Consider the following 23,540-nt stretch of genomic DNA (forward strand, 5'->3'; position numbering starts at 1 on the left):
GCATAACGGAGTGAAGGGCGTGTAAGTAATGGTTAAAAGATTGAAATCTGTTAACCGGGACTTACAGAGCAGCTCTGCCCACCCCTCGGTACAGCCTGCTGCTGTACAGAGCAGCTCACGGTAAGTGAATTGTAAAATCCAGTGGGACTAGCCCAAAGGAAATTTCCTAAACATGCAATGGAAAAGTCAAAGAGACCCTGATGTGGGCTGCTCCGGTGCTTCTGGGCGTCTTCTCTCTGGCAGAATAAATCTGTCAACACTTAGCGATGGCGCGGCACTTTTGAACTCTCATGTGGACCGAATTCAATGTATATCAACCGCAGAGAAGATTTGGGCCAGTTAAATTTTAAGAGGAATGAGTGAGCTGAATATTTCAATAGGAGAACATCAGATGAAATCAGTCACCAGTTGGTCAAAGCTATCCACAGATTTGGGCCCTTGGAAATATGGGTTAGTGCAAAAGGTGCCTAGTTGAAAGCAACTTGGAAGACTGAGGTTAAAGGAATTAATATGCAAAGAAAAGAAAAGGTTATCACTTCTGAGAAGGTATCTGCCTCAGCATAGCACTTGCAGCTGGAAAGCCCAGCTGGGAGGGTTTTGCATCTTCGCATGGCTATGTTAGAATTGCTGTGGTGACAGGGCAGCGATTTTTTCCCCATTTCTTTCACTGGTCATAGAATCCCCATGTCTGCCCGGAGCAGGGACAACGTTGCCATCTCCTGGTGGCACCTTGTCCCCATAAGCTGGGCAAGGCGAGTGGCCCAGGCAGGGTGGGCAGGGGCAGCAGGACCCTCACCTCGCCCTGCAAACCCTTCTGGCTTTGCTTGCTCTGGCAGAGCCAGAGCGATGGGACTGAAGCAGGGGAGCAGCACGGCAGAGGTGGTCCCAAAGCGAGGGATGGGGCAAGGCGAAGAGGCAGGGGCGCGAGGCAGGGGTTGGAGGACAGGGATGCCCCAGTCACGGATTGCAGCTCCGTGCTCCGTTCCCCCCTCCCAAACTAGGCACCCTGGTCCTGCTCCTTGCTGGAAGGGGCGTTGCTTTCTGCAGGGCTGGCAGATATCCCCTGGGGAAGGAAATGAACTGCTTGAGATGGTGGCTTAGCCCACAGAGACACAGTTGTAGTGCTCCCCTCCTGCCTTGTAATCACCCATGCAACTCCAAAACAAACCATAAATCAGTCTCTGCAGCTCAACTCCATTAGGGACTCTGACAGCAACATCCTCCCACTGCCGGCGCTGGCATTCCTGCAGCATCCGACCCAAAAACAGGTCGGAGGGATGCTGACGGGGATCCCCATGCTGCCGCCGCTGCTCAAGCTGGACCTGAATCCCTGCAGATGCTAAACCCAGCAGGAACTGGTGAGTGATGAACATGAGAGGAACGAGCAGATTGTTTCTTTTTTTTTTTTTATTAGACTAGGAAATATAATTTATTGCATAAAAATTAATTTGTTACAATAGGAATGCTAAACTTTATTTACAGTTCTTTAGTTTACAGAATAAACAGATGCGGTTTTAGAGGATGCCACCAGGCCCATCCCCCGGACATATAAATATGGAAACAGACTGCGGAGCAAGAGACGGACACTGCCAGCACGACACGGACCACGGGTTTGCCTTTGCTGAAACACCCAGCCAGAGAAACCCCTGGTCGTGGAGGGAGGCACACTGGGCTCCCGGGAGCTGGCACCTGTGGGAGATGGGCACAGGCCCTTAGAGGGCCGGGGCGGGGGGTCAAACCCCGCTCCTGACGCAGGTTCCCTGGTCTGAAAAATGGGGACAACCCCCCCAAACATGCACCTCGGCGGATCCAGGCGGCTGCTGCCCGCCGAAAGGAAGGGGAAGATGAACACAGAGGGATGGGGATGGAGGCAGAGGCGCCCGCGGGCGGGATGGACGGACTGACGGACGGACAGGCACGCACACCGGTGCAGAGTGATCCGTGAACCAGACACAGTGAGAATGACAGCAAGAGAGATTCAGACGCGACCCGAAAGAAGAGCATCTCGTCTCATGGAGAGCACTGCGGCGCTGAGAAAGGAGCCCTATAAAACGCCACCAGCTGGTTTGATCCATCAATTTTTCATTTCTTCCCCAAATTTGCTTATTCCCCCTCAGCTCAGAGATGGGGTCTCAGAAATCGGATGCTCAAATGCAACCTAAAGGATAGATAAAACCCTTCCTACGTGACACAGGAGTTCACCCAGCAGAAGTCTTCCCACCCAACACAAATGAAAAAAGTCCCCTTTCTCCCAACAGCCTTGAAAAACCAGCAAGAAATGGACCCCAGAAACCCCGAAACACAACAGGGAGTGGCTCTACGCGTTCAATCACCGCTTCAAGAGCTGTCAGGAGGAATCAAACCCGAGTCCGAGCAATACTTAAAACTCCCCCCGAGCCGTCCTGTGAAGGCGATGCTCTTGCTCATGGCAGGGCTCCCTGAGTTTGCTCCGGTCCCCAGCATGCTGCAGGATGCTGCAGGATGCTGCAGGCACCCCACGACACCGGTCCAGGGCTTTGCAGCCAGCAGGACACCGCGCATCACAGCCCAAAGCAGGACCTGCTCTTGGACCCTGCTCTTAATACTTTCACCGAAGGAGAATCCACAGCCTTGCCGTGTGATCTAGTCTAATCCTGAGCTTACCATCCCCTTCCTATTTTTCTTTTAAAAACAGACAAATTTCTAAGATACAGCACTTGCTGAGTAACTATTTCTATCTGCAGGCAATCTAAATTTTTACCTTCATTGAGACACCGTATCTTTGTGAGGAACCTCGTTCCTGCCTACCCTTTGATTACTTTCTATTCATCCCACAACTTCTCCATCATTATAAAAAGTTTATCACGGGGGAAAAAAAACGGAGCTGCAATGAGAGGATGGAAACCCGATCACCACTGATGATGCCATTCCTCACGTGAAAACACTCAGCCTGGCTCACAACATGGAGGTACCAAGGTCTCCCTCCCCAGATCCCCGCTGAAATACTGCATCAAAAAATGGGCATGAGCGCACGGACCCAAGACGGATGTGGTATGCAAGCGGCCGCATCCTGGCCCGCCCGCCCTCTGCTCTCCCCGGACCCCTCCACAAACTGCTCACCTCCCTCCAACCCCAGGACTGAATTCTTTGGTTTGTACTGAAGTTATGTAAATGAAGGCATAGTCATCCTAAAAAGCTTCCCCAAAGGATGCCAGGGAAGAAGTCATTAAAAATACCCATATCTGGACGTACTCCCCCCCGAACCCTAAATGCAGGGCAGCATCCCTCATCCCTCCTTGCAGGCGGAGGCGGACCCCTCACTCCGCTGGGCACTACTGCTGGGAAAAGGGGAGTTTGCAAGGAAAACAGCTTGGGGAGGGTCTCAGCTGGCCCTGAACCAGAGGGGCGTAGAGGCACTTCACCCTACGGACTCCCCGGGGGTCCCAGGACATGTAAACATGTTTTGCTCCACTTGGATCGCACACTCTTCCTTACAAAAGTGTGTTCATTTAAATCTCTCTCTCTGCCACCCTGACCACAGCAATGCTCTTGCTCTCACGCACAAAAAAAGATTTATAAATCTGTCTTTTTTTTCTTTTTCTTTTTTTTTTTTTTTAAAAAGGACTCATCCAAAGATCTGGATAATAAATTATTTGCGTTTCCTAAGAAACTTTTTTTTTTCCTTTTTTCTTTCTTATTTGCCTTGTTAAGCTGTCTGAAGCTTTTGACAGAAGTAAGCCGTTCGACTAGATTGTACTCATCTCTTCAACGCAGAAATGCTATTAAAGGAGGAGGAGAACCGGAGGGGAACCCAAACAGAGAAGGAGAAGGAAAGCCCCTGTCCCGACTTGAGAAGCCCTAATTCCTCCCCACGCCGCGAGTGCCACCAGCTGCCACCCTGGGGACGGCCAAGGAGAAGAGGAGGAGGAGGAGAAGGAGGAGGAAGAGGAGGAGGAGGAATGCTGCGTAACACTTGAATTGCTTGTAAACGCTGAGGACGGGTCTCTAAGGCTGACAGTGCTGCAGGGAGGGAGGGAGAAGCCATGGCCTTGGCCCTTCCTCGCCCAGCCGCTGCCCAGGGATGAATGTGCCTCCCCCCGCCGTCGGGAAGGGTCCCCCCTTCGCCTCTCATTTCGTCCTCCCGGCCCGTCAGCCATGGGGATCATCATCAGCAGTCCCCCTCCGTGGCCATGACCACCAGCATCTCACTCTTGCCCATCTCTTCTAAGGCACTGGCCAGGGTATTGAGATCGCCGTCGTCTTGGTGCTCAGCCTCCCATAAGTCCAGGAGCACCCCAGTGGGGCTGGCTTTGGTGGCGAAGTAGTTCAGATACCTACGAAGGGGAAGCAGAGAGGAGGTCCAGGTTGGTGCGGTGCCCTTCGGGGATGGAAGGAGGGAGGATGCCAGAGCAGCAAACCTGTTTGCAACGTGAAGCCTGATGGAAATGCCATAACGCAAATACCAAAGCCCTTGAGACATCGTCTTCAATTTTTGATACAGGCATTCATGCAAAAGCAATGCAAGCTTTGTTTGGCTGAAATTACCCTCCCTTCCTTCAGTCCTCAAAGGTGAACCCAGACAGGAACAGCCCAAGCACAGACCCAGATAAATAAGGGCCAGTTCAACAGACCCAGGACTGTGGCACAGATGGATGCATGGATATAGATGGGTATAACTATGCATAGCTATATCCATATTTATGGGTGGACCTATATAGCTGGACATAACCTAGCTGGAGCTGGATGCACTGCAGCAGGGAGGGAGCGTGGAGCAAAGCCCCCCTGCCCAGGGCACAGGAGGGGAAAGCAAAGCAAGGGGAGACCCACCGGTCCATGGAAAGCTTCTGGGCGAGAAGTCTCCAATCGTTTCCCCTGGAGTTGGGGGCATCCAGGCTGTTGCAGATCTTCTGCCGGATGGAGAGGGGGATTTTGAAGGCATAGGGTCCCAGCTGGGTGGTGGTGGTGGTGGCACCGCTGTGGTGGGAGCGGAGGGTGTCGAAGGAGCTGGCGTGCTGTAAGGGGAAGGACGGGGCGAGAAGTTGCAGCACAGAGCAGCTCCTGAGCACGTCCCCTTGCTGTCCCCCCACCTCCCCACCACTCACCTCTCCCAACGTGACATGGAGCTGGAAGATCTGCCCTTCCCCTTCCACCTGCCGGACGCAGATCTTGCAGGTGAGCTCGGTGGAGGCCTGGCTGTACCTCTCCAGCGTGAAGGTGCAGTGCAGGGCTCGCTGGCTGCCGCTCCAGATGTGATAGAAGGGAATCTCCTGTGGACCACCAAAGCACGGGCTTAGCAAAAGCTCTAGCAGCTCCCCTGGGAGATCCCACCTCCTCTGGCCGCCCCATGGGGATGAGATGGGACAGAGGGACCCCACAGAGAGAATCCCACCAGGAAAGACCACATGAAAACCGGTCCCCCTCCTCCTCCATCCCTTTGGGAGACAACTCTGGAGACAAGACCAGGGCACTCACAAGCCCGTGGTGCCTGGCTGAAGATGGTGTCCCCAGTCTGGGACCCCAGCTGCCCCGCCTCAGCCCCTCACCTGGTATTTGGCCAGCAGCTTGCTCCTCCACAACGCATGGGGGATGTCGTGGATGGAGAGACGCAGGTTGTGGTAGCTGTCCTTGAAGGGCAGGGGCTTGGGCTCCTCCAGCAGGTACCCGCCCAGTGTCCGCTCCAGCTCCAGCACCTCCTGTGGGCAGCGGGACAGGTAGCGTGAGACCCAAGAGACGAGCAGGGGCAGCTCCTCTCCCCTCTCCATACCCAAAGCCAGGCATGTTCCTGCCAAGAGGAGCCAGCAGCAGCAACAAGCCCACGGGGAGTCCTCCCCAGGAGAGCAGCCTTTGCCATCCTGACAGCCGCTGTCCAAGAACTTGCCAACTCCTCTCACACAACAGCCCAACCTACGACTTGAATTTTATAACACATGAACATCTGTATATCCCTCTGTACTCCTCAGACGATGCAAAGGTCCAACACAAAGGTCAAGCACTTTAGTGGCACTCTTGAAGAGTGCCACCCAATCTGTTTTTAACACCATCCCACAATTACACTAGCAACTGTTAGGAGAAAAATGCAACTCAGGAGCCAGAATGCTGCCTACATCTCCACCTAGAGGCACTACAGCAATCCTGACGCCACAGGACAAGTCACGGGGAATTAAACAGCCACCGCACCAGTGGTCCAGGCATCCAAAGCATCAAAACTCAAGCTTCCCGTGCTGCACTCGATGTTATCTATGCCACAAAACCCTCCCAAGGAGGGGAGAGACACGTCTCCCTGCAGGAATAACAGGATCTATAGAAAACCGAGGCAAATCACAGCAGCGAGTGTTTTTTGTGTAGGAGAGAGAAAACCCACCCAGCGGCAGCAGAACCTCTCGTGTAATGTCTGCAGAAAGGCGGCCTAGTATAGGAGCTAAGCAACACCCTCATTATTTCCTTCAGAGAGGGCGAGGAAGGACGGGGAGAGCAGTAAACATGCTTATTATTTCACTGTGGTCACTTTGCAGGCAGTTGCATCAGGTTGTCTCCTCCCTGGGGCCAGGCCATCCTCAGAGGCACCAGGCAGCATCTTGCCTCCAGCGCAAACAGCTTTGGGAAGCGGGGGCAGCCCGTGCCAGCGTCACAAGGCGATGTTACCTTCAGAGCATCTGGCGTGTCCTCCAAGCAGTAGACCTTGAGGCTGTACTCCAGGGAGGTGCAAACGGTGGGGGCAAAGATCGCCAACTGGAGCCTCTTGATGGCTGACCTGGAGTAGGACTCCCCCACGAAGACGTAGGTGCCAAGCTGGTCTAGCAAAATGTGGCAGGACTTGGCTTCCAGCTGGCAGTAGCAGGGAGTGTTGAGGGTCTCCTCATCCAGGGTCACAACTTCCTACAGGTGGGAAATCAAGGCTGGGGGTCAGCCCGTCGTCCAGGGGGTTTTGCTAGGGGTTGTGTCCCACAACGCTCGTGGTCTTCGCTGCCTGCAGGGTCTGGGTTCCCACCTTACCTCCCAGTTTCCCTGGTGGGACTGTGTTTTCAGTTGGTAAATCCAATCCGAGGAGCCGACATCTGCGCAGTGGGGAATGGTCAGGACGACAGGGCGGCACAGGAGCAAGCCAGTGGGTCCGCAGGTCACTGCTGGGCTCAGCACCGTCTGCGTGCCTTCGGAGGGCAGGCTGGGGAGGGGAGAGGGAACACCGGTTGGAAAGAAAGCCTCACAGCCACCAACGAAGAGCAGAAGTGTGGGTGGCGCGGTGTGACTTACAGGGCGCTCTCTGCCTTGTTGAGGACCAGGTACATCTCGTAGAACTTCCCCTGGGGGATGGCCCCGTGGGGCACCAGCAGGCTCACCCCTAGCACGGCACACACAGGCTTTAGTCACAAAATGAGGGAGAAACCAAGGAGAAACCACCCCTCCACCCCAGCCGGTGAGCACAAGGACAGTGGTGAGCTAGGGCAGCCCGGAGCGCCCCAGGAGAAACATCTCCAGATGTTCCTCAGCTGTACTGCTTGCAGGGAGGAGCCAGGCCACTGCATTAGGAATTAAAACCACAGGCTGGATCTTTTTGCAAGGCACTGGCCCTGGATCGATGGCAGGGCCGGCCAGGAAAGTCCCAGGAGGCTGTGACCTCCAGCCTGAGAAACCTGGCTTGGGAATGGCTTGCTGCCTTCCTCCCCTGAGCTAGCTTTGGGATAGCAAAGGGCTGCTCATGGCAGGCAAGTCTGCTGGGACAAGAGCAACTCCTTGATCATTCAGCAGCCAAACGCACCCTCCTCCCCAGCCTGGGGCTTACCGGTGCCCGGGATGGTGAGCCTTCCCCCTAGGTAGCCAAACGTGCCGCTGGCGCTGTTGCCGTGCTCCCGGGGCAAGCTGAGGAGATGCTGGGAGCCCAGGGCTTTGCTCCGCATGTTCGCAAAGTGGCCGTCCCTGGTGTTGTCCCCCGCGTAGGTGCCAGTGGCGGGGACCACCCCGAGCAGGTCCGTCCCGTCGTGGAGCCCCGGTGAGGAAGAGGCGGTGGAGGAGTTGTACACCTTGATCTTGAGGTTGGGGAGGGGGTCCAGCAGGGGGGAGTTGGTCATGGGGATCTTGTCGGAGGAGTCCTGCAGGGCGTACATGGGGCCACGGTACACCCCCGCGCTGGCCGTCAGGTCCGGCTGCATCGAGGGGTGCAGCAGCTGAGGGTTGTCTGCAGGAGGAGGAAACACGGATGGGATGAACACAGCAAAGTGGCCGTCAAGGGGAAACAAGGGGACGTAAAAGCACTGCTTGACTGGAAGAGAGGCCTGTGAAAAGCCCTCCTCGCCCGGCAAGGGATGGAGGGTGCGCAGGAGGTACAGTGGGTACAGCTCTGGGCTACCTCCTTCTATCTGCTTTCCACCCGGCACCTGGAAAGGAACTGCTCAGTTCTGCATCACGACTCAGCGAGGAGCAGCATCCTACAGTAAATCCCCACTGCATCTGCTTTGCAGATGCTTTGCCCCGACTCCCACCATCAACACCTCCATGGAGTCCTCAGCCTTCAAAAAATCAGCATATTCCCCTAGAAAACTGGGGCTGGGGGTCCACCAGGGACCCATTCCCTACTGTGATTTGCAGCCTGACTTTCTTTCTGCCAGGGCTTGAGCTGGCAAGCAAGGCCTGCATGGGCTACAGCTCCTACCATGCCGGGAGGTCTTGAAGTTGACGGGGTGGAAGCCTCCGGTCAGAGCAGCTGATGAGTCTGTGATGTCCGTGTCGAAATCCCGGCATCTCCTCCGGTACACCACCACCCCCACAGCCATAAGGATCACGATGAAGACGAAAATGGCCACCACCAGCCCGGCATACAGGGCCACGTCACCTGTGGCCTCCAGCACTGGGAGGGATTAAAGAAATGGAGGTGAAAAAAGGAGCACCAGAAATGCACGTCAAGACGCACCGGTGTTCCCCAACCCTACCGCTAACTCAGGACATAGGCACGAAGGGGAAGATGTGTACTGGGCCTGCTGGAAAGGCTGTGGCAGGAGGATGGAGGGTGTTTTCTAAGAGCAGTCCAGAAGTCAGAGCGATGCCAGAGAATGAGATGGGGTGAACCCCTCAAACCTTTGGAGGACACCTTACCATGGCTTGTGCAAACTTTACTTGAGCACCAAGAAGCCCAGAAACATTAAGTCTGTGCAGCTCAGATTTGTGAAGCTATCAACCCTCACATCCTAACAGATGCAACCCTGAGGAGTAAATGTAACGCCTATCCATGCATCTCATATATATGTACCCACAAGGCTCTCGATCTTTAAATGCCTGGTGTGTCTTGGACATATCTGACCAGAAAGGAGAGGGATGAAGAGGGAAGGCAGAGCATGGTAAAGCCTCCAGCAGCAGGAGCTGAGCACACACAGCCCATCCTTCTCTCCTTCCTCCCTCCGTGCTCGCCCGCATCTCTTGGTTTCTATGGTTTCGTGCTGTAGCGAAGCCCTGTCCTAAGCCCAGCGATCTCAACCACGTTAGGACTATGCCACTTCTGGGAGGTGTCACCGAGTCCCCGAGTCTGGCATCTGGATGCCAGAAGCAGGAACCCTGATGCGCCCTGGGACCCCCGACCTGAGGAAGGGAGTACTCGTGGGGGGTGACGCTGCCCGGAGTAGCTTTGGCGGTGGGACACCGGCTGCGTCGTGGTGCACCCAGGAACTGTGGGCAGCAAACGGGGGACGGGAGAGGGGCTGCAAAAGCGGGTCGTATTTATAGCTTCAAGCAGAGCGTGTGATTTAATGTAGACAGGAGTTTTGGGGTGGGCTTTAGTTGCTCCCTCTTCTCACCCTCTCCTTCCCCAGCTGCTGAGGAGCCCTACCATGGATGTGACAGAACAAAACCAAAGCAATGCCTCGCAAAGAAACAAAATGGCCATGAAATGAGCACTTACGGTGGCTTTTGGGTTCGCTTAGAACTCTTTTATCTGTTAGGAAAAACAAAGTTAGAAAACAAAAGGTGAAGGTGGTGATGGTGAGATGGGGATGAGATGAAACAAAAGGCGGGGGGGTGGGGGGGCAGCCAAAGCTGGGCAGAAGCGTGGTGACAAGGACGTCTCCATGCCCAGCCAAGACCCTGGCGTGTGTGTTCCCAGCTGCCCAACCCCAGCTAACAGGTCTTTGGGCTTTTCTGGCCATGGCAGCATTAAAGGGGACAGTGGTGTCACACAGCAGCAGGTGGCAGCATTGGCTGCTCAGCTTTCAGTGCACCCGCTTATAGTGTAGCAGCACCATTATTATTATTATTATTGGGTTTCTTCCTGACTGCTGCTAGCTCCAGGGCTCCTACCAAGCAATGACCCAGGTCAGGCGTTTTCGTGGTGGGGCTGGGAAGCCCCCTGGCTTGCCCCCACTAATGACAACCAGCCTTATTTCAGCAGAGACCCCAAACCTAGCACTGTTTCAGAAGGCTTTGTGGAACATTTAGATCCCACCAAAAATCCCCCAAACTTTTCCTTCCCTGGGTGAGAACTAGCTTTGGAAGAGGTGAGTCTGGTTAAAAAAACCTTGTTAAGGACACAATTCAAAAATCAGGTGCTAGCGGCGCTGCTGCCCACCCTGTCAACTTGGAGGTACGGCCAACAACAGCGTGGCCAAGCGCCGGAGCACCACAGCCGCTGGCATGGTCTACGGCACAAGTCCCTGCCCGCCTGCCCGCATACTCACTCTGCAGGCAGAGCCCATCGGTGCAGTTTTTGGAGTCGAGCAGCACGCCGCTGCAGTCCTTGCCGCCGTTGCGGGGGGCCGGGGCGGCGCACTCGCGGCTGCGCCAGTGGGTGCATTCAGTGCTGCATGCTGACCACTTGCTCCACTCCGTCCACGCGCCATCCACTGCGGGCCACCAAACACAGGTGCGTCGGTACACCCCTCGGCACGGCCCTGGGGCTCGTTCCCCAGTGCCGGGATGTCTCTGGCAGCAGAAATGCGCCCATGCCCATCTCAGAGCTTCCAGAGACCTTCAGGGAGCGTTATCCCAGCAAACCCAGCCCTGATACTATCTGGGGAGGCTAAGTTGTTTCTCTGCGGACATCTCCAGCTCTTTCAGGTCTTGGCAGACTAAAAGATGCTTCAGACTGGTCTCCTGAGCCCCTGTCTCCTTGGGGAGCACCAGGAGCACAGTTGGACCGTGCAACCTGGGGGACAGGCAGTGTGGGCAAGGTTTCTAAACCTGCCTTACCTGGGCAGAGGGTGGTGCAGGTGATTTTCTGGAAAGGCTGCCCATCGCAGAAGGAGCCGCCGTTCAGCGGCGCGGGGTTGGTGCACGTCCGGGTGCGCTTCTGCCAGCCCCGGCCACAGCGGTTGTTGCAAGGAGACCACTCGGACCAGGTGGACCAGCCACCATTCACTGCAAGAGGAGACAGACAGCGTTAACACAGCAACGGAGCCCCTTTCAGCAGGGCTGAGCTAAGCCTACAGATCACCAGGTCCTCTGTCCTTACATCTTCTTTGACACCCTGGAACAGCTCACCCTCATGAAAAGCAAATCGTGAGACTCCTTCTCGTGTTGCACACCCCACACACAAGATACTCAAGCCTGCTTTGGTCTTTTTTCCACTTTGGAAATATTTTTGCATCTGGCCACAGCAGATCTTTGGTTTCATAGCAAAGGTCAGCCAAATGCAGCTTTTCAGCTGCTTTGACAGTCAAAGCAATCCAGCTCAGTCCAACCTCCACCCACCTGCAAATACCTACACCTAATAACCTCTCCTAACAGCCTGTGCAAGCTGGTAGAGGTTCCTGTTTTGCAGATGTTGGGTATTATACCTAATTTAATGCAATGCCCTGGTGGGGTTCACTCCTACCACTCCCAGAAAGTGCCTGTATTTCCCCTTGGCTTGGAGACATGGCCGGCAACAAAGGTCCCCTCCCCAAGAGCAACGGCTGGTACCATAGACGATGACGGCGGCTGTGGTGCTCCGGCGCTTGGCCACAATGTTCTTGGCCATGCAGGTGTAATTAGCAGTGTCCAAGAGCCGGGCCTGCTTGATGATGAGGTTATGATCGATGGTGATAAGGAAGTTGGTGTCCTGGGTGGGATCGATGACATCCTCGTTCCTCAGCCACTCCACCTGGCAATGCAAAGGAAGGGATGGGTAAGGACAGCGATTAAGCTGAACAAGAACTGAACACTCAGCCAGGAAAAGCACGTCATGGGTTTTGGCAGAAATGCCCATCCCACGTGCTCCCCACCACAAGGGTCTCCAAGGGCCCCAAAACTAAGCCAGGACACAACTGCTTAACTTAGGCTGTTTGGGAAGGGCGTGAGTCGATACTGGCACCGAGCATGGGTGTGGGCACAAGCAAGGACAAACATCAGGTTGGAGGGGCTGAATTCACCAGCCCTGATGGAGAGCAAACCCCCCCAGACCTGCCCCAAAACCCTCCCCATCTTCATCACTGAGACCACTGACGTTCTCAGCACCACAACCACTGGCTGGCCAACCTTGCCTCTGACTGTATTTATTTCTCCTCGAAAGCTGGGCCAAACCAGGCCTGACTGGGGCATGTTACTGCTGTTTTGGCCAAGGATGGGACATTGTGGCTACCAGGGAAAGCACCACTATCGTGCTAGGGAAACCCATCTATATTGACTTTCCCAGCCCCTGTCTCTTGCTCGTGACTGCTCCCCTTCAGACAAGTCATTGGGTGCCTCCTCATTAGATCTTCCCTCTAACGGGTTAACGGCACATCAGGAAGCATGGGAGAGGTGGGTTGAGCAGGTGCTGAGGTTACATGTGTTATTAGATGTCAGAATAACAGATCCACTGCCCAAAATAAACAATTCTGCTGAATAATGAAAGCTGACGGTCTCGGTGCGAGGCCATCCATCACAGCCGCAAGCCATCTGCAAGGACGTGCCCCGTCTCTCCTCGGCCACGGCTGCAGACGGTCGGGAGGGGACACCCCACTGGGCATTTCTTTGGGCTGCTGAGCTGCTCACCTCCGCCTGCGGCACCCCCTCGGGTGGGCGGCACTGCAGCAGGACCTCGTGCTCTAGCGGGACCTCCTTGCCCAGCGGCTCCTGGTCGAAGTTCTTCCGCAGGTCTGGGTGGGGGGGAAGGAAAACCCAGGGGTTACTAGCCCGCTGTGGAAACAGGGCAACCCACAAAACCTTGGTGGGGAGAGAGCATCACCTCGGCACCAGGAGCCCACGAGTAGGGAAATTGCTCTGGCGTAACACAGCTGGAGCAAAACACGTCCTGGGAGGAAGGAGCCGAAGAAGCATTTTTCCAGGATGGATTTGAGACAGCACGTGGTGCTTGAGGACAATGCCTTTCCTCCTTCGTGCGCTTGCTTATATCCCCTCCTGTCTTTTACTTTTGGAGCTAAACCTCAGGCTAACCACTGCTTCTTTCCCCATCTGGGCTCTCTACACCAGCACCCTTCTTTGTTGAAGGGAGGAAAACCAAGATTTGCACAGCAGCTCAGCTCCCACATCAGTGCCAAAGCAAATCCCCAAATTTCAGGGCTACGGGGGGGTTGTTGCTCAGCTCTGCTCCAGTTGGTCCTGGCTGAGCCACGACACCAGACTTGCTGGAAACCCAGACGTTACACTCCGGTGCCGAAACGGGGAATGGCCACTGCTGAAAAGCCAGGCTTGCCCAGCAAGAGGGGCTGGCCAGTGCTTTGGGGAAGGGGGAGAGGGGAGAAGCCCAGCAGAGCCCCCAGGGATGTGGGGGACGTGGCAGGGTCCCGCTCCAGAGCCCTGAGAGGAGCAGGAGCAGGAGCAGGAGCATCACTAGGTGGTGCTGCAATCCTCTGCTACAGCACTCAGCCCTCTACGGCCGCAGCTCCCGCTCGTGCAGGGCAGCGAACCCTCGGTTCATCTCATCCGCTCAGCTCCGAGAAACACCAAACCCTTGGTGGGGCCGGACAAAAGGTCTCCGTCAGTAGCCAGCCCTGTGCCTCATAACATTTTCCTCATTCAGGCTAAATCCTTCAGCAGTGTAGCTGATTCACCAGCCCCCTCCGTTTCGGACAACGTGCTGGATTATTAGCCCTCTAATAGCAAAATCTGTTTACGACTAGGGAAGCCTGGTCGTTCTCCTATAGCTTTGCCATCTCATTTGCTAAGAGAGCAAATTCAGCCGGGTAACAGCCTGATTAACTCGCCCTTAATCAGGCTGACACCCACAAACAGCAGCTTAGAGAAGTGACATATGACAGCAGGGACTCCAGGGACATGGAGTCGCTGATTCAGGCAAAGCATGCAAGGTGCTAACCGTTGGGTTATTAATGATAATAAAGCACCGGGAAGAGCTGAGCACGCTGATGGGCAATGCGGTGTTAACCTAGCTAGTGCCAGGGCTTCTCACCCAGGCAGGTCGGGATGACACCTGCTCAGATGCAAAGCCAGAGCTGGGATGGCAGCTAAGACCAGGGCCATCCAGCAAGGATGGGTCACCTCCAACTAATCAAAAAGCAGTGCTTTTTTGATTACAAGGGAGGGAGCCAACTTTTGGAGACTGCTAACCCCACTCAGCTGCACCCACCGAGTCTCGGGGGTCACGGGAAGCTGGGAATGAACAGCCAGAAGCAGCACACACCTGGCTTGACAGCACTGCTTTTTCAGCCTAGGATCCAGGGATCACACCTCAGGCTTTGCAAACAATTTCTAAACCGGTAGGTAGTACCCTCTGGAAACCTTTTAGGGCCCTCAAAGTGGAAAAAAAAGTGGGAGAAGCATTCATTTAAAGGAAACAAGAACCAAGGCCGTGCAGGTAGGTGCACGCAGCTCTTGCAGAGGGGCAGGGGGCACTGCCGGAGGGGTCATGCCTGAGCAAGCACTATGTGTATCAGGCACTTACATGCTATGCGGACGTACGCCCTGCGGCTCTTCGTGGTGCCCGCGGAGCTCCAGGCCACGCACTGGCACCAGTAATCTTCCAAGCCGAAGAGCTCCTCCACCTGCTGCCGGGAGACCTCGATCTGCACCTCCCGCACCAGCATCCCTGGAAGGGGACAGAGGAACGGCATCAGCTCGGCAGGAGCACCTGGGAGGAGGGAAACTAAGGCAGCACCCAGGAGGAGGGCTGCTGGATGCACAAAGCTCGAGGGCAGAGGCAGTGGGTTGAAGGCATCTCAGAGGCATCCAGGTTTGGCACCTCCGCAAATCACGGAGATTGTTCCCTCCGGAGGGTGACGTGAAGCCGAAGTCAGGGCAGAGGCTCACATGGAGGAGTCTTTTCCACCCTGTCCCCATCCAGCTCAGCAGGACCAGGACCTCTTGACCATTTCAAGAGGCATCACCCTCCTCTGCCAGCCCTCTCCCCCAGCACCGATGTCCCTGTCCCTGCGCAGACTCCTTCCCACCCACCAGGCTTGAAGGATGCCTTGGAGGCTTTGCTGCGGGGAGAAACCATCTCCGTCAGCTGCCGTTGAAATACAATATAACAAGACAAACAAAAGATCTTAAGGAAATCATCCGACGACGATGGCACTTCATGCCCGATGACCCCAAAAAGGGTTACACGCCTCCGTCAACCCCCCAACACCTCCATGAAGTCTGCCAGGACACCCTGGCCGTGGCAGGCTTGCGATGACAAAGGGCGCTGCCACATGCAGGACATGGTCCCCTGGACCGCAGGGTGCTGAGGCTCGCCTCAAGCATCAACCCCTCGCGGCGTGCCCAATGCCAAGGGCAGGAGGGACTTGGGGCTTACTTTTCCTTATTTTCAGCAATAACTGCCCTTTTTTCTGCAGCTTCTATTTATAAAAAGCCCTCAAGTTCATGGCGATAGAGAGCCACACGCTCCACAGCTGTAATTTTGTTAGCTCGCTCCCAGTGCTGCGAGGAGCAATTACCGTCTCTCTGCCACCTTCCTGCGGAATAGCTGACAAACGCGCACCAAGGAAATACAATTTATTTTGCCACTATTAAGGGGGGGAAAAAAAAAAGAAAAGGCATTTGGGCCAAGCAGTTTTGGAAAAATGAGGGCTCTCAGAAGGAACCAGGACTGAGACGGCTCAAAACCATCTCGTCTCTCTGGAAAGCCCCGGTGGGGTGGGTTGAGCAGCCCTGGAAAGGTGGGGAGCATCCTGCAAATGCCCTGCTATCTCCGTAACCCCCGAAAGCAAAGCCTACCCAAAACCGTAGGCTGAGCTTACGGCTCACAGGAGTGACTATTTAAAGGGCTTACAGGCATCCAAACACAGCCGCTCTTACTGACCGTCCCTTTTCGCCCAGCTGAATTATCCTCTCTGACTTGGCCTATTTTTGCTTTCTTCCGCATGAAATGTTTCGGATCGGATACAGTCAGAGCATTACCGAGCCCGGCTCATTCAAGACGCGTCATCTTAAAAGTTGCTTTTTTTTTTTTAAAGATCCCTTCTTCCAAGCTTTTAACTGAGGATACTTAAAAAGCCGTGAACACCTAACCATGTTAACCCGTCGCTTCACGGCCAGCTCTCCCTGGTGCCCTTTGCAGCAGCTTTCCCTACGGACGGCACGTGCTGCAAAACACAGGCTTTTTTAGCACAGCAAACCATTTTGGTTCCAGCTCCCTTTCTCAGGGTAGCTGCTGGGCAGATATGCCCACACCAGCAGAGTTTTACATGCACAGCATCACCTCCGTACTGAAGGTATTATTGGTTTGTTCACTGATAGCAGCAATACCATCTTTGAAGCCTGGGTGACAAAGGTGTGCGCGCTGCTTCCTCCCCAAATTGCTGGCACGTGTTCTGCATCTGCAGACTGGGATCTGAGAGGGAGATGCTGGCCCAAAGCAAATGAGTCCCCCCTAAAACAGGGTAAGCTCCTGCTGCACAGCACTTTCTGCTCCCTTTCTGCTATGTTTTCTCCAGCCTGTTTTGCTCAAGAGTTGCATGAGGCAGGTTACTCGGTAAGGGGTGTTCACCCAAGAGGTGGATCAAGCGGTGACGCGAGAAATACAGTGCTTTTTCCACGCTGCACATCGCTAAGCCATGAAACTCCCTGCTACAAGAGGCTGGGGCAACTTGGAGGAGAAATGAGTCCTAACAGCATTTAGACGCATTAACAGGGGGAGAATCTAACCAGGGCTGGACCGCACTCCTAAGATATTGCTGCCGGACCATGGAGTCCCTAATCATGGACTGCAGGAAGCTGGGAGGGCATCAGAGCGGGGTCCATCGCTCCATCCTTGTCCCGGTTCAGTGCTCTTCCCCTAAGCAACCACCACTGTCACATGCAGGCCGCATGAACCTTCGGCTCGACCCAGCGCGTTGACACGTTATAAATAAATTCGTAACCCCTCGAAGGTGGCTGCTCGGTCACTAATCAGCACTGACTTTGCCCTAGAGCCGTGAGGGTTTCAAATCTGGCCTCCACGAGAGCTGGGAGGTGGAGATGCACCCCAAGAGAGAGAAACGGCGCTGCTGGTGCTTCCGACAGCCTCCAGAAAAGCAAAGGGAACAGCCTTCCCGTGCGCTTTCGACCATCCTTCACAAAGAGATCCTCTGGAAGAAAAACATCCCAGGAACAGATGAAGCAGCTTTAGGAGGAAAGGCTCAAAAAGCCGCAAGAAATGATCTTTCCTTTGCAGAACAGGTTCAGAGACAAGGAAGGACCAGATCACAGCTAGCACTGGATGATACCGAGGAGATGCTGGGGAAGAGCAACGGGGAAAAAAAATAGGGAAAATGGGGAAAAAAAATGGGGAAAAAAATAGGGACAAGAGAAGATTCTGTAAAAGCACTTGTGCTCTTCCAGGCTGACAAAGTCTCTCCTCTAAACCCAGCCTGCCTCTAGGTCCAACACTGCAGCAGTTCAAAAGGTTGCTTTGGCTTAAAGCCCTCTGGAGATGAGGGATGCCACAGGCTCAGGGATTTGCAGAGAACAGATCTTACACGAGAAACATGATCATTTTCCTCCCCTCCTGATCAGGACACAGGTACCAAAATTGGTGCAGAAAAGATGGGAGCTGAGCTAAAGCATCCCAATTTTAGCAGATCTACTTGACTCCATGACATATCAAACCCCCACGCCTTGTTCTCATGCCAGGACATTTTAAAGAACGGGGCAAGCAGCTCTGTGGAGCCCAATCCGACGGAATAAGATACCCTGTAAGATGCCTAAACCACCTTTTTGGCCCCCATTTCAGGCAGCCAGAGGCTGACTTGTCCTCCGAGGCAGGGGAGAGCTCATCTGCCATTAAAGGGCATTTCAAATCCAACCTGCAAATGTTCTTACTACCCATTAAATATCTAATCCCTTTGCGAACCTGAGTAAGCTGCCGGCCTTTGCCACCCCTCGTGGCAATGACTCCTACGTGTTGATTAGGCGTTTTGTAGGAAGGCGTTTCCTTTTTTTAATCAGTTTTAAATGTGCTGCCTTTCATACTCCATTTAACAACCCCAAATCCTGCAAAAGCATAAGCATGTAAGCATGCAGGCTGACTTCCCCGAGCTTCTATGGGGTATGGTGACTCATACCATCATCATGCCTTCATCAATAGTCTGGAAAGGGGTAGCTCCTCTACTAAAATTCACTGATGATATGGAAAGAGAGACAAGCTGTGCATGGACCGAGGAGGTGGAAAACATACAAAAGCGACCTCATGAGATTGCAGTCACCTGGGAATGATAAAAATTAATCAGAGACACCCGTTGGTCTACCTGGAGGAGAATCATCTCCAGCAAGGATGTGCAAGAGAGAAAAGGGCAGAAGTGCCTGCAAAGAAGAGAGGGGAAGGGCAGGCAGGGGGACGCCGGGGTGGGTTTGCTCACCAGTGACCTCGTCCAGGCTCTCCTTGGTGACATGGTCGTTCTGATTGACCCACTCCCCGTTGCACTTGAAGTAGATCTGGGTGGCGGGGTTGGCGCGGCAGACGAGCTCCACCGGCTTGTTCTTCACGATGTAGGCATCCTGTGGCTCCAGCAGAAAGTGAGGGAGGGTCTCCGCCGGGGCCGAGGGGAAGGAGTCGGGCAGCACGTCGCTGTACTCCAGCCCTGCCAGGGGAGCAAGAGGGTCAGGAGGTGCCATTAGTCCTGTCCCAGTGGGGACGCAACTCCTGCCTACGCCGCTTCATCCCTCCCTTTCCTTTCCAGGACTGCCCAACAAGTGGTGGCATCACCAGCAGCCCCCGCTGAGGATGCTCGAAAAAGCAAAAGAGGGCTGGGGGCTCCCAAAAAAAAAGAAAAGCAAATCTCTGCTAGCTAGAGAGCTGGTGCTCTGGGGTGCATCCCGCCCAGGCTGCTCTTGCCCGGGTGCCAGCCCCCCCCATCCATACCCCGAGTCCTGGCCGACCCCAAAGCCTGGGTGATCTTGCTATAGGAGACCACCAGGAAAAAAAGCAAAACAAACCCAAGTCCCGGGATGGTGATGGGGACACAGAGAGGCTCTGGAGGAGCAGACACTTGCAGAAATGCCTCTGACATTGGGGATTGAGGCATGAAGATGGGATGAGATGGGATGGGATGCTACCCTACCTCCCCCCTGGCGTTCAGCTCCACACCAGCTCTTTCTGCAGGGCTCCCTGTGTGAGTGCAAAAGCAGAGGGGCTGGTGTGCCACCCTCCCAAGCTTCCCTTCCGACAGCCCTGAGGAATGCACGGGCGTGCTCCAAGCAAAACCCCGGCAGCTCTTCGGTGGAGCCGCGTTTGGGATCCCACCCCCCACCAGCGCTCAGATCTCAGCATCACACAAGGGTGGAGGGGCACCGGCAGCCCCTGCCAGCATAGCCCATGTGGACCGGCCATCTGCCCATCGCAGGCAAGCGATCGCTTCCAGCCCAGCCACCTCCAGAGAACATCACCCAAAAATGCAATCAGGATTCGCACTATCCCACCCCAGAAACCAGAGGGGGTCAGTGCCGTGGTGATCTCCATCTTCCTGCTTGTTTGCTCTCAAAACGAAGTTCATTGCAAAAATAACCAGAAGAAGAGGTCACATCTGCTCAGGCTAGGCCACGAAAAGGGGTAAGCACCTTGGGGCTCACCCAGGGACATAATCCCCGAGACCTGTGAGTAGCAGGAGCCTCATGGTGGCTCATGCCCAGCACTGGCTTGAGAAGATGCTGTGACCGACAGCAAGGAACATCTGCAGCATCCAACATAGGAACCCTGTTTCCAACCATTTTGCCCACAAAGATCAAACCCAAATATCGCAGGACTGATAAAACACATACACGCACTGGAATGCTACTGCTTAACCTGTTGTTTCTGGGCATCTCACTAGCAGTCAGGTCACATCACGAGGCTTATTTTTTTTACACCTAAAAGAGTTATGAGCTTTTCCTCCTCTTCTCTTCCCCCAGCGAGAGCTGTGATTCTCAACTCCAGGCACTGCAGCGTGCAGGAAGACAGTAAATATCCCCAGCCCTGCGATAACATCTCCGGAGCTGGCAAGGAAGAAAGGAGCCCACTCCCTTCGTCACCCTTGGCAAGGAGCAGTGCTGCACAGAGAGGATCAGAGAATCCCGAGATGTAAGGAGAAGAAGAAAAAAATAATCAGATGCGTCAAGAAAACAAGATGACCAAGCTGCCTCCCGAGCAAAAATCAGTGAGGGAAAAAAAACACACGAGGTCAGTCATTTAAAACCCATTTAGGAAAATTGACTTTCTATTTCCATTTAACACAGCACTAAGGGAGAGCAGTAGGACATTTGTCATAATCCATTAACTGCTCTTTTGGAAACAATGAATTAAACTCCGGGCTAATTTCTCTCTCTCTGGCTGGCTCTTCCCCACCTCTCCACCTCTGGCCATCTCCTCCCCCATCTCATTTGCAGACCTGTAATTTTCCCAGCGTCCCGCCGCGGGCAGGGGGACGGGGGCGGCGAGAGCCCCCCGCCAGGAACGGTCCCACGCTTCTCCCCGTGCCCACATCAGGCTGCTGGTCCTGCTCCCCTCTCCTGCTGAGCAGCCTCTTACCTGTATCACAGCAGCAAATACACCTTTTTTTTTTTTTCTTTTTTAATTTACTGTTCAATTTTGCATCCACTGAGTTGTTGTTTTGTTGGTGGTTGCTTTTTTTTTTTTTTTTTAAAAAAAAAAAACACTTCGATGCCACAAACCTAAATTCCCTGGCAAAGGGGGCTGGCAGGAGATAATTCAACTGGCAACGGAGGCAGCCAACAAAACTTCACTCATGGGCTCGTGTGAAAACCTCTCTGAAATGATGCTCTCCGCATCCCTGCAGCATGCAGCCTGCGGTTGGACCTGAGCTCGGCAGCCGGGAAAAGGCAGAGGCAGCTCACGCTGCAGAGCATCCTCCGAAAGCCGCCGGTGCAATGCCCGGGGGGCTCGCTCGCCACCCATCCTGGGGCAAGGGTGGCTCCTGGGCTTTGTTTGACAGCTCTAAGGGCAGGCAGGTTTAGAAGGCAGGTTTGCCATAAGGAACGTAAACACTTGAAGCACATCAGTCTCTCGGCAGAGTGGAGCCCCCCTCCGCTGCCAGCCCTGCCCCAGGCCAGTGCCAGCCTCTCCCAGGCACTGCTGAGGGCAGTGGCAGAGATGATAACTACTCCAAGATATATTATCCCTGCCTGTAACGTGCGTACGAAGCTCCCCATTAAGTTTTTCCTCTGCTTTTTTTTTTCTTTTCTTTCTTCCTATTTTTTTGGTTTTCTCCCCAAGCCAGGTGTAACACTCCAGGATGCAGGTGAGGAGTCCTGCAGCCCGCCTGGCACTGTAAGGGTGACCCAGGAAGACCTGACATCCCCAAAGAAAGTGATTTTCGGAAGGACCTTCCCCTTTCGAGCTTGCCTCTGGCAAAGGTGACACCCCGAAGCGCACACGTCCCTCACCCAAAACCATGGGCAAGGAGAGGTCCTCCTCCAGCAGCCAACATCAAAGACGCATTTTCTCCCACCCCACCACCGCTTTGGTGATGCTAAACAAGACTTTAGGTCACCCGAGAGGATCTGGGAGCAGGGAGGGGATGAGTCACAACCAGCAGGGATGAAAATCGCAGATTTGTGACTCACCCGTGATCATCTGCAGCGGGATGGGTGATGCTCTGGGCTGCAGTGGGGACCACCTTGGTCCCCCAGCACAGGGTTCAGGGCTGAAACTCCACCAGCGGTACTGAAAATCCGCCGACTCTCCCATCGATGGGTCCCATCCAGCCCCCCGCCCCGAGAGGGCGTCTGCCCAAATCTGTGCTGGGGGTCGCAAGCTCAATGCTTCAGATTTCTTCTCCAAGGGGGCACAGTGAGTTTGGGGATGGGGGTGGTGGAACAGGATGATCTCCCCAGCCCTGGCCAGATCCAGCATCTGCTTTCAGTGGCTATAAAAACCTGCTCGGTTTGAACCCAAAAAACCCAAACCTTTAAAGCTAGGAGCATCCTGGCTGCTGGGAAAGTTTAAAAACTCCCAGCAGCGGAGAGATCTTTTATTTCTGACCAAGAGAGGTCTGGGGCCAAAAAAGCAGCTCTAACACGAGATGGGGAAAAAGATGACGGGTTTTTTGTGGCAGACTCGTAACTGAGGCCGTGCCGCAGAGCCCCAACCCCACGGCTCCCCCCAGCCTCCTGCCCGCTCATGAACAGGAGCAAAGCAAGGGAGAGGACAATTTCTTCATCCAGAAACCAGATCTATGCGGCCAAATAAAAGCATTTGCAGCTGGGCAGGGCGTTTGGCTCCAGCACGACACAGCCACTGGTATTTAGATGCACTGGGGAAGAATTAAGGCAGAGGAACAACGGGGACTTTGGATGAGAAAAGGGAGGAGAACCATGCTGGGGACATTCATCATAAGCCATCAACCCGGCCTTTCATCCCCCCTCCTGACACCCGGCCACCCGCCGCATGGGAAACCTCTTGCTCTGCTAATGCTCATGGGGGGGCCCCCCAAAAATCCACGTACAGTCGGTGGGGGGTAAAGCACGCCTGCTCGTGCTGGCTGCCCTGAACATCCAGCAGCAAGTGCAATACACAAAAAAAATGCACCTTCCTGGTGGTGCAACACCATCACCTCCATGCCGTCCTTCCCCCATAGGACGGGGGGCAAATAGCTCCAGCACAGCCAGGATGAGGTGCTGTCGGCGCCAGGATTAAAAGTGCAGAGAATGGAGAGGTTGGGGAAAGGTTTTGGTCTGTTCCAGCATAAGAAGGACATTGATAAATGGCCCCATAAAGGCGGGAGAGTGTATCCTCTGCCAGGACAACCTTCCCCTGCAATGGTCTTGCATAATACTATTATTATTATATTATGGTTTCATTATCTATATAATATATAAGAAACTTTGCAAGAAGCAGGTCTCTGGCTTCTCCAGGCTGGGCAGCCAACCTCAGGCTGGGTGTATGCACTGGGACATTCAGATGATTTCAATACCGGTGAAGACCTTGTCAGCAGGAGGGTTTGCACGGGTCCTTGCAAGGAGCTGGCCATAAGCGTCACCCTTGGGAAAGGATGCTTTAACCCACACGTGCATAGAGGCCACTTCTGCTGCCCAACGCTGCTCTGATCCCTCCTGAGATGACAATTTGGCCCATTGACCGCAGGAGCAGCACGTGCAAGAGAGACACTTTGGCATGCGAAGCCAGGGAAGGAGCCCTGCACAGCCGGGATTTCCAGTACTGCAATCAGACAAGCAATAAAACTCCCAGCAGCGACAAACTAATAAATATTTTAGAGTGTGCTACACTG

The 23,540-nt window shown here is 54.4% G+C and overlaps 1 protein-coding gene across 1 annotated transcript in view; it reads right to left on the reverse strand.

The window, feature by feature from the left end:
- Positions 1-2,092: 2,092 nt before the first annotated feature.
- UNC5B (unc-5 netrin receptor B) overlaps positions 2,093-23,540 on the reverse strand; it is a 55,625-nt gene continuing 34,177 nt past the window's right edge. Inside the window, exons 2-17 of the mRNA XM_075505380.1 lie at positions 18,678-18,899; positions 14,780-14,923; positions 12,913-13,016; positions 11,860-12,040; positions 11,149-11,316; positions 10,638-10,802; positions 9,866-9,898; positions 8,627-8,821; positions 7,760-8,152; positions 7,231-7,318; positions 6,973-7,141; positions 6,622-6,855; positions 5,523-5,672; positions 5,082-5,246; positions 4,807-4,991; positions 2,093-4,313 (exon numbers count right to left, since the gene is read on the reverse strand). Of these exons, the coding sequence (XP_075361495.1) occupies positions 4,148-4,313; positions 4,807-4,991; positions 5,082-5,246; positions 5,523-5,672; positions 6,622-6,855; positions 6,973-7,141; positions 7,231-7,318; positions 7,760-8,152; positions 8,627-8,821; positions 9,866-9,898; positions 10,638-10,802; positions 11,149-11,316; positions 11,860-12,040; positions 12,913-13,016; positions 14,780-14,923; positions 18,678-18,899 (2,762 nt within the window). The 3' untranslated portion in view covers positions 2,093-4,147. The remainder of the gene's footprint in view (positions 4,314-4,806; positions 4,992-5,081; positions 5,247-5,522; positions 5,673-6,621; positions 6,856-6,972; positions 7,142-7,230; positions 7,319-7,759; positions 8,153-8,626; positions 8,822-9,865; positions 9,899-10,637; positions 10,803-11,148; positions 11,317-11,859; positions 12,041-12,912; positions 13,017-14,779; positions 14,924-18,677; positions 18,900-23,540) is intronic.

This window comes from Mycteria americana, chromosome 6, assembly GCF_035582795.1.
Source record: "Mycteria americana isolate JAX WOST 10 ecotype Jacksonville Zoo and Gardens chromosome 6, USCA_MyAme_1.0, whole genome shotgun sequence".
In the NCBI taxonomy this organism is placed as follows: domain Eukaryota; kingdom Metazoa; phylum Chordata; class Aves; order Ciconiiformes; family Ciconiidae; genus Mycteria; species Mycteria americana.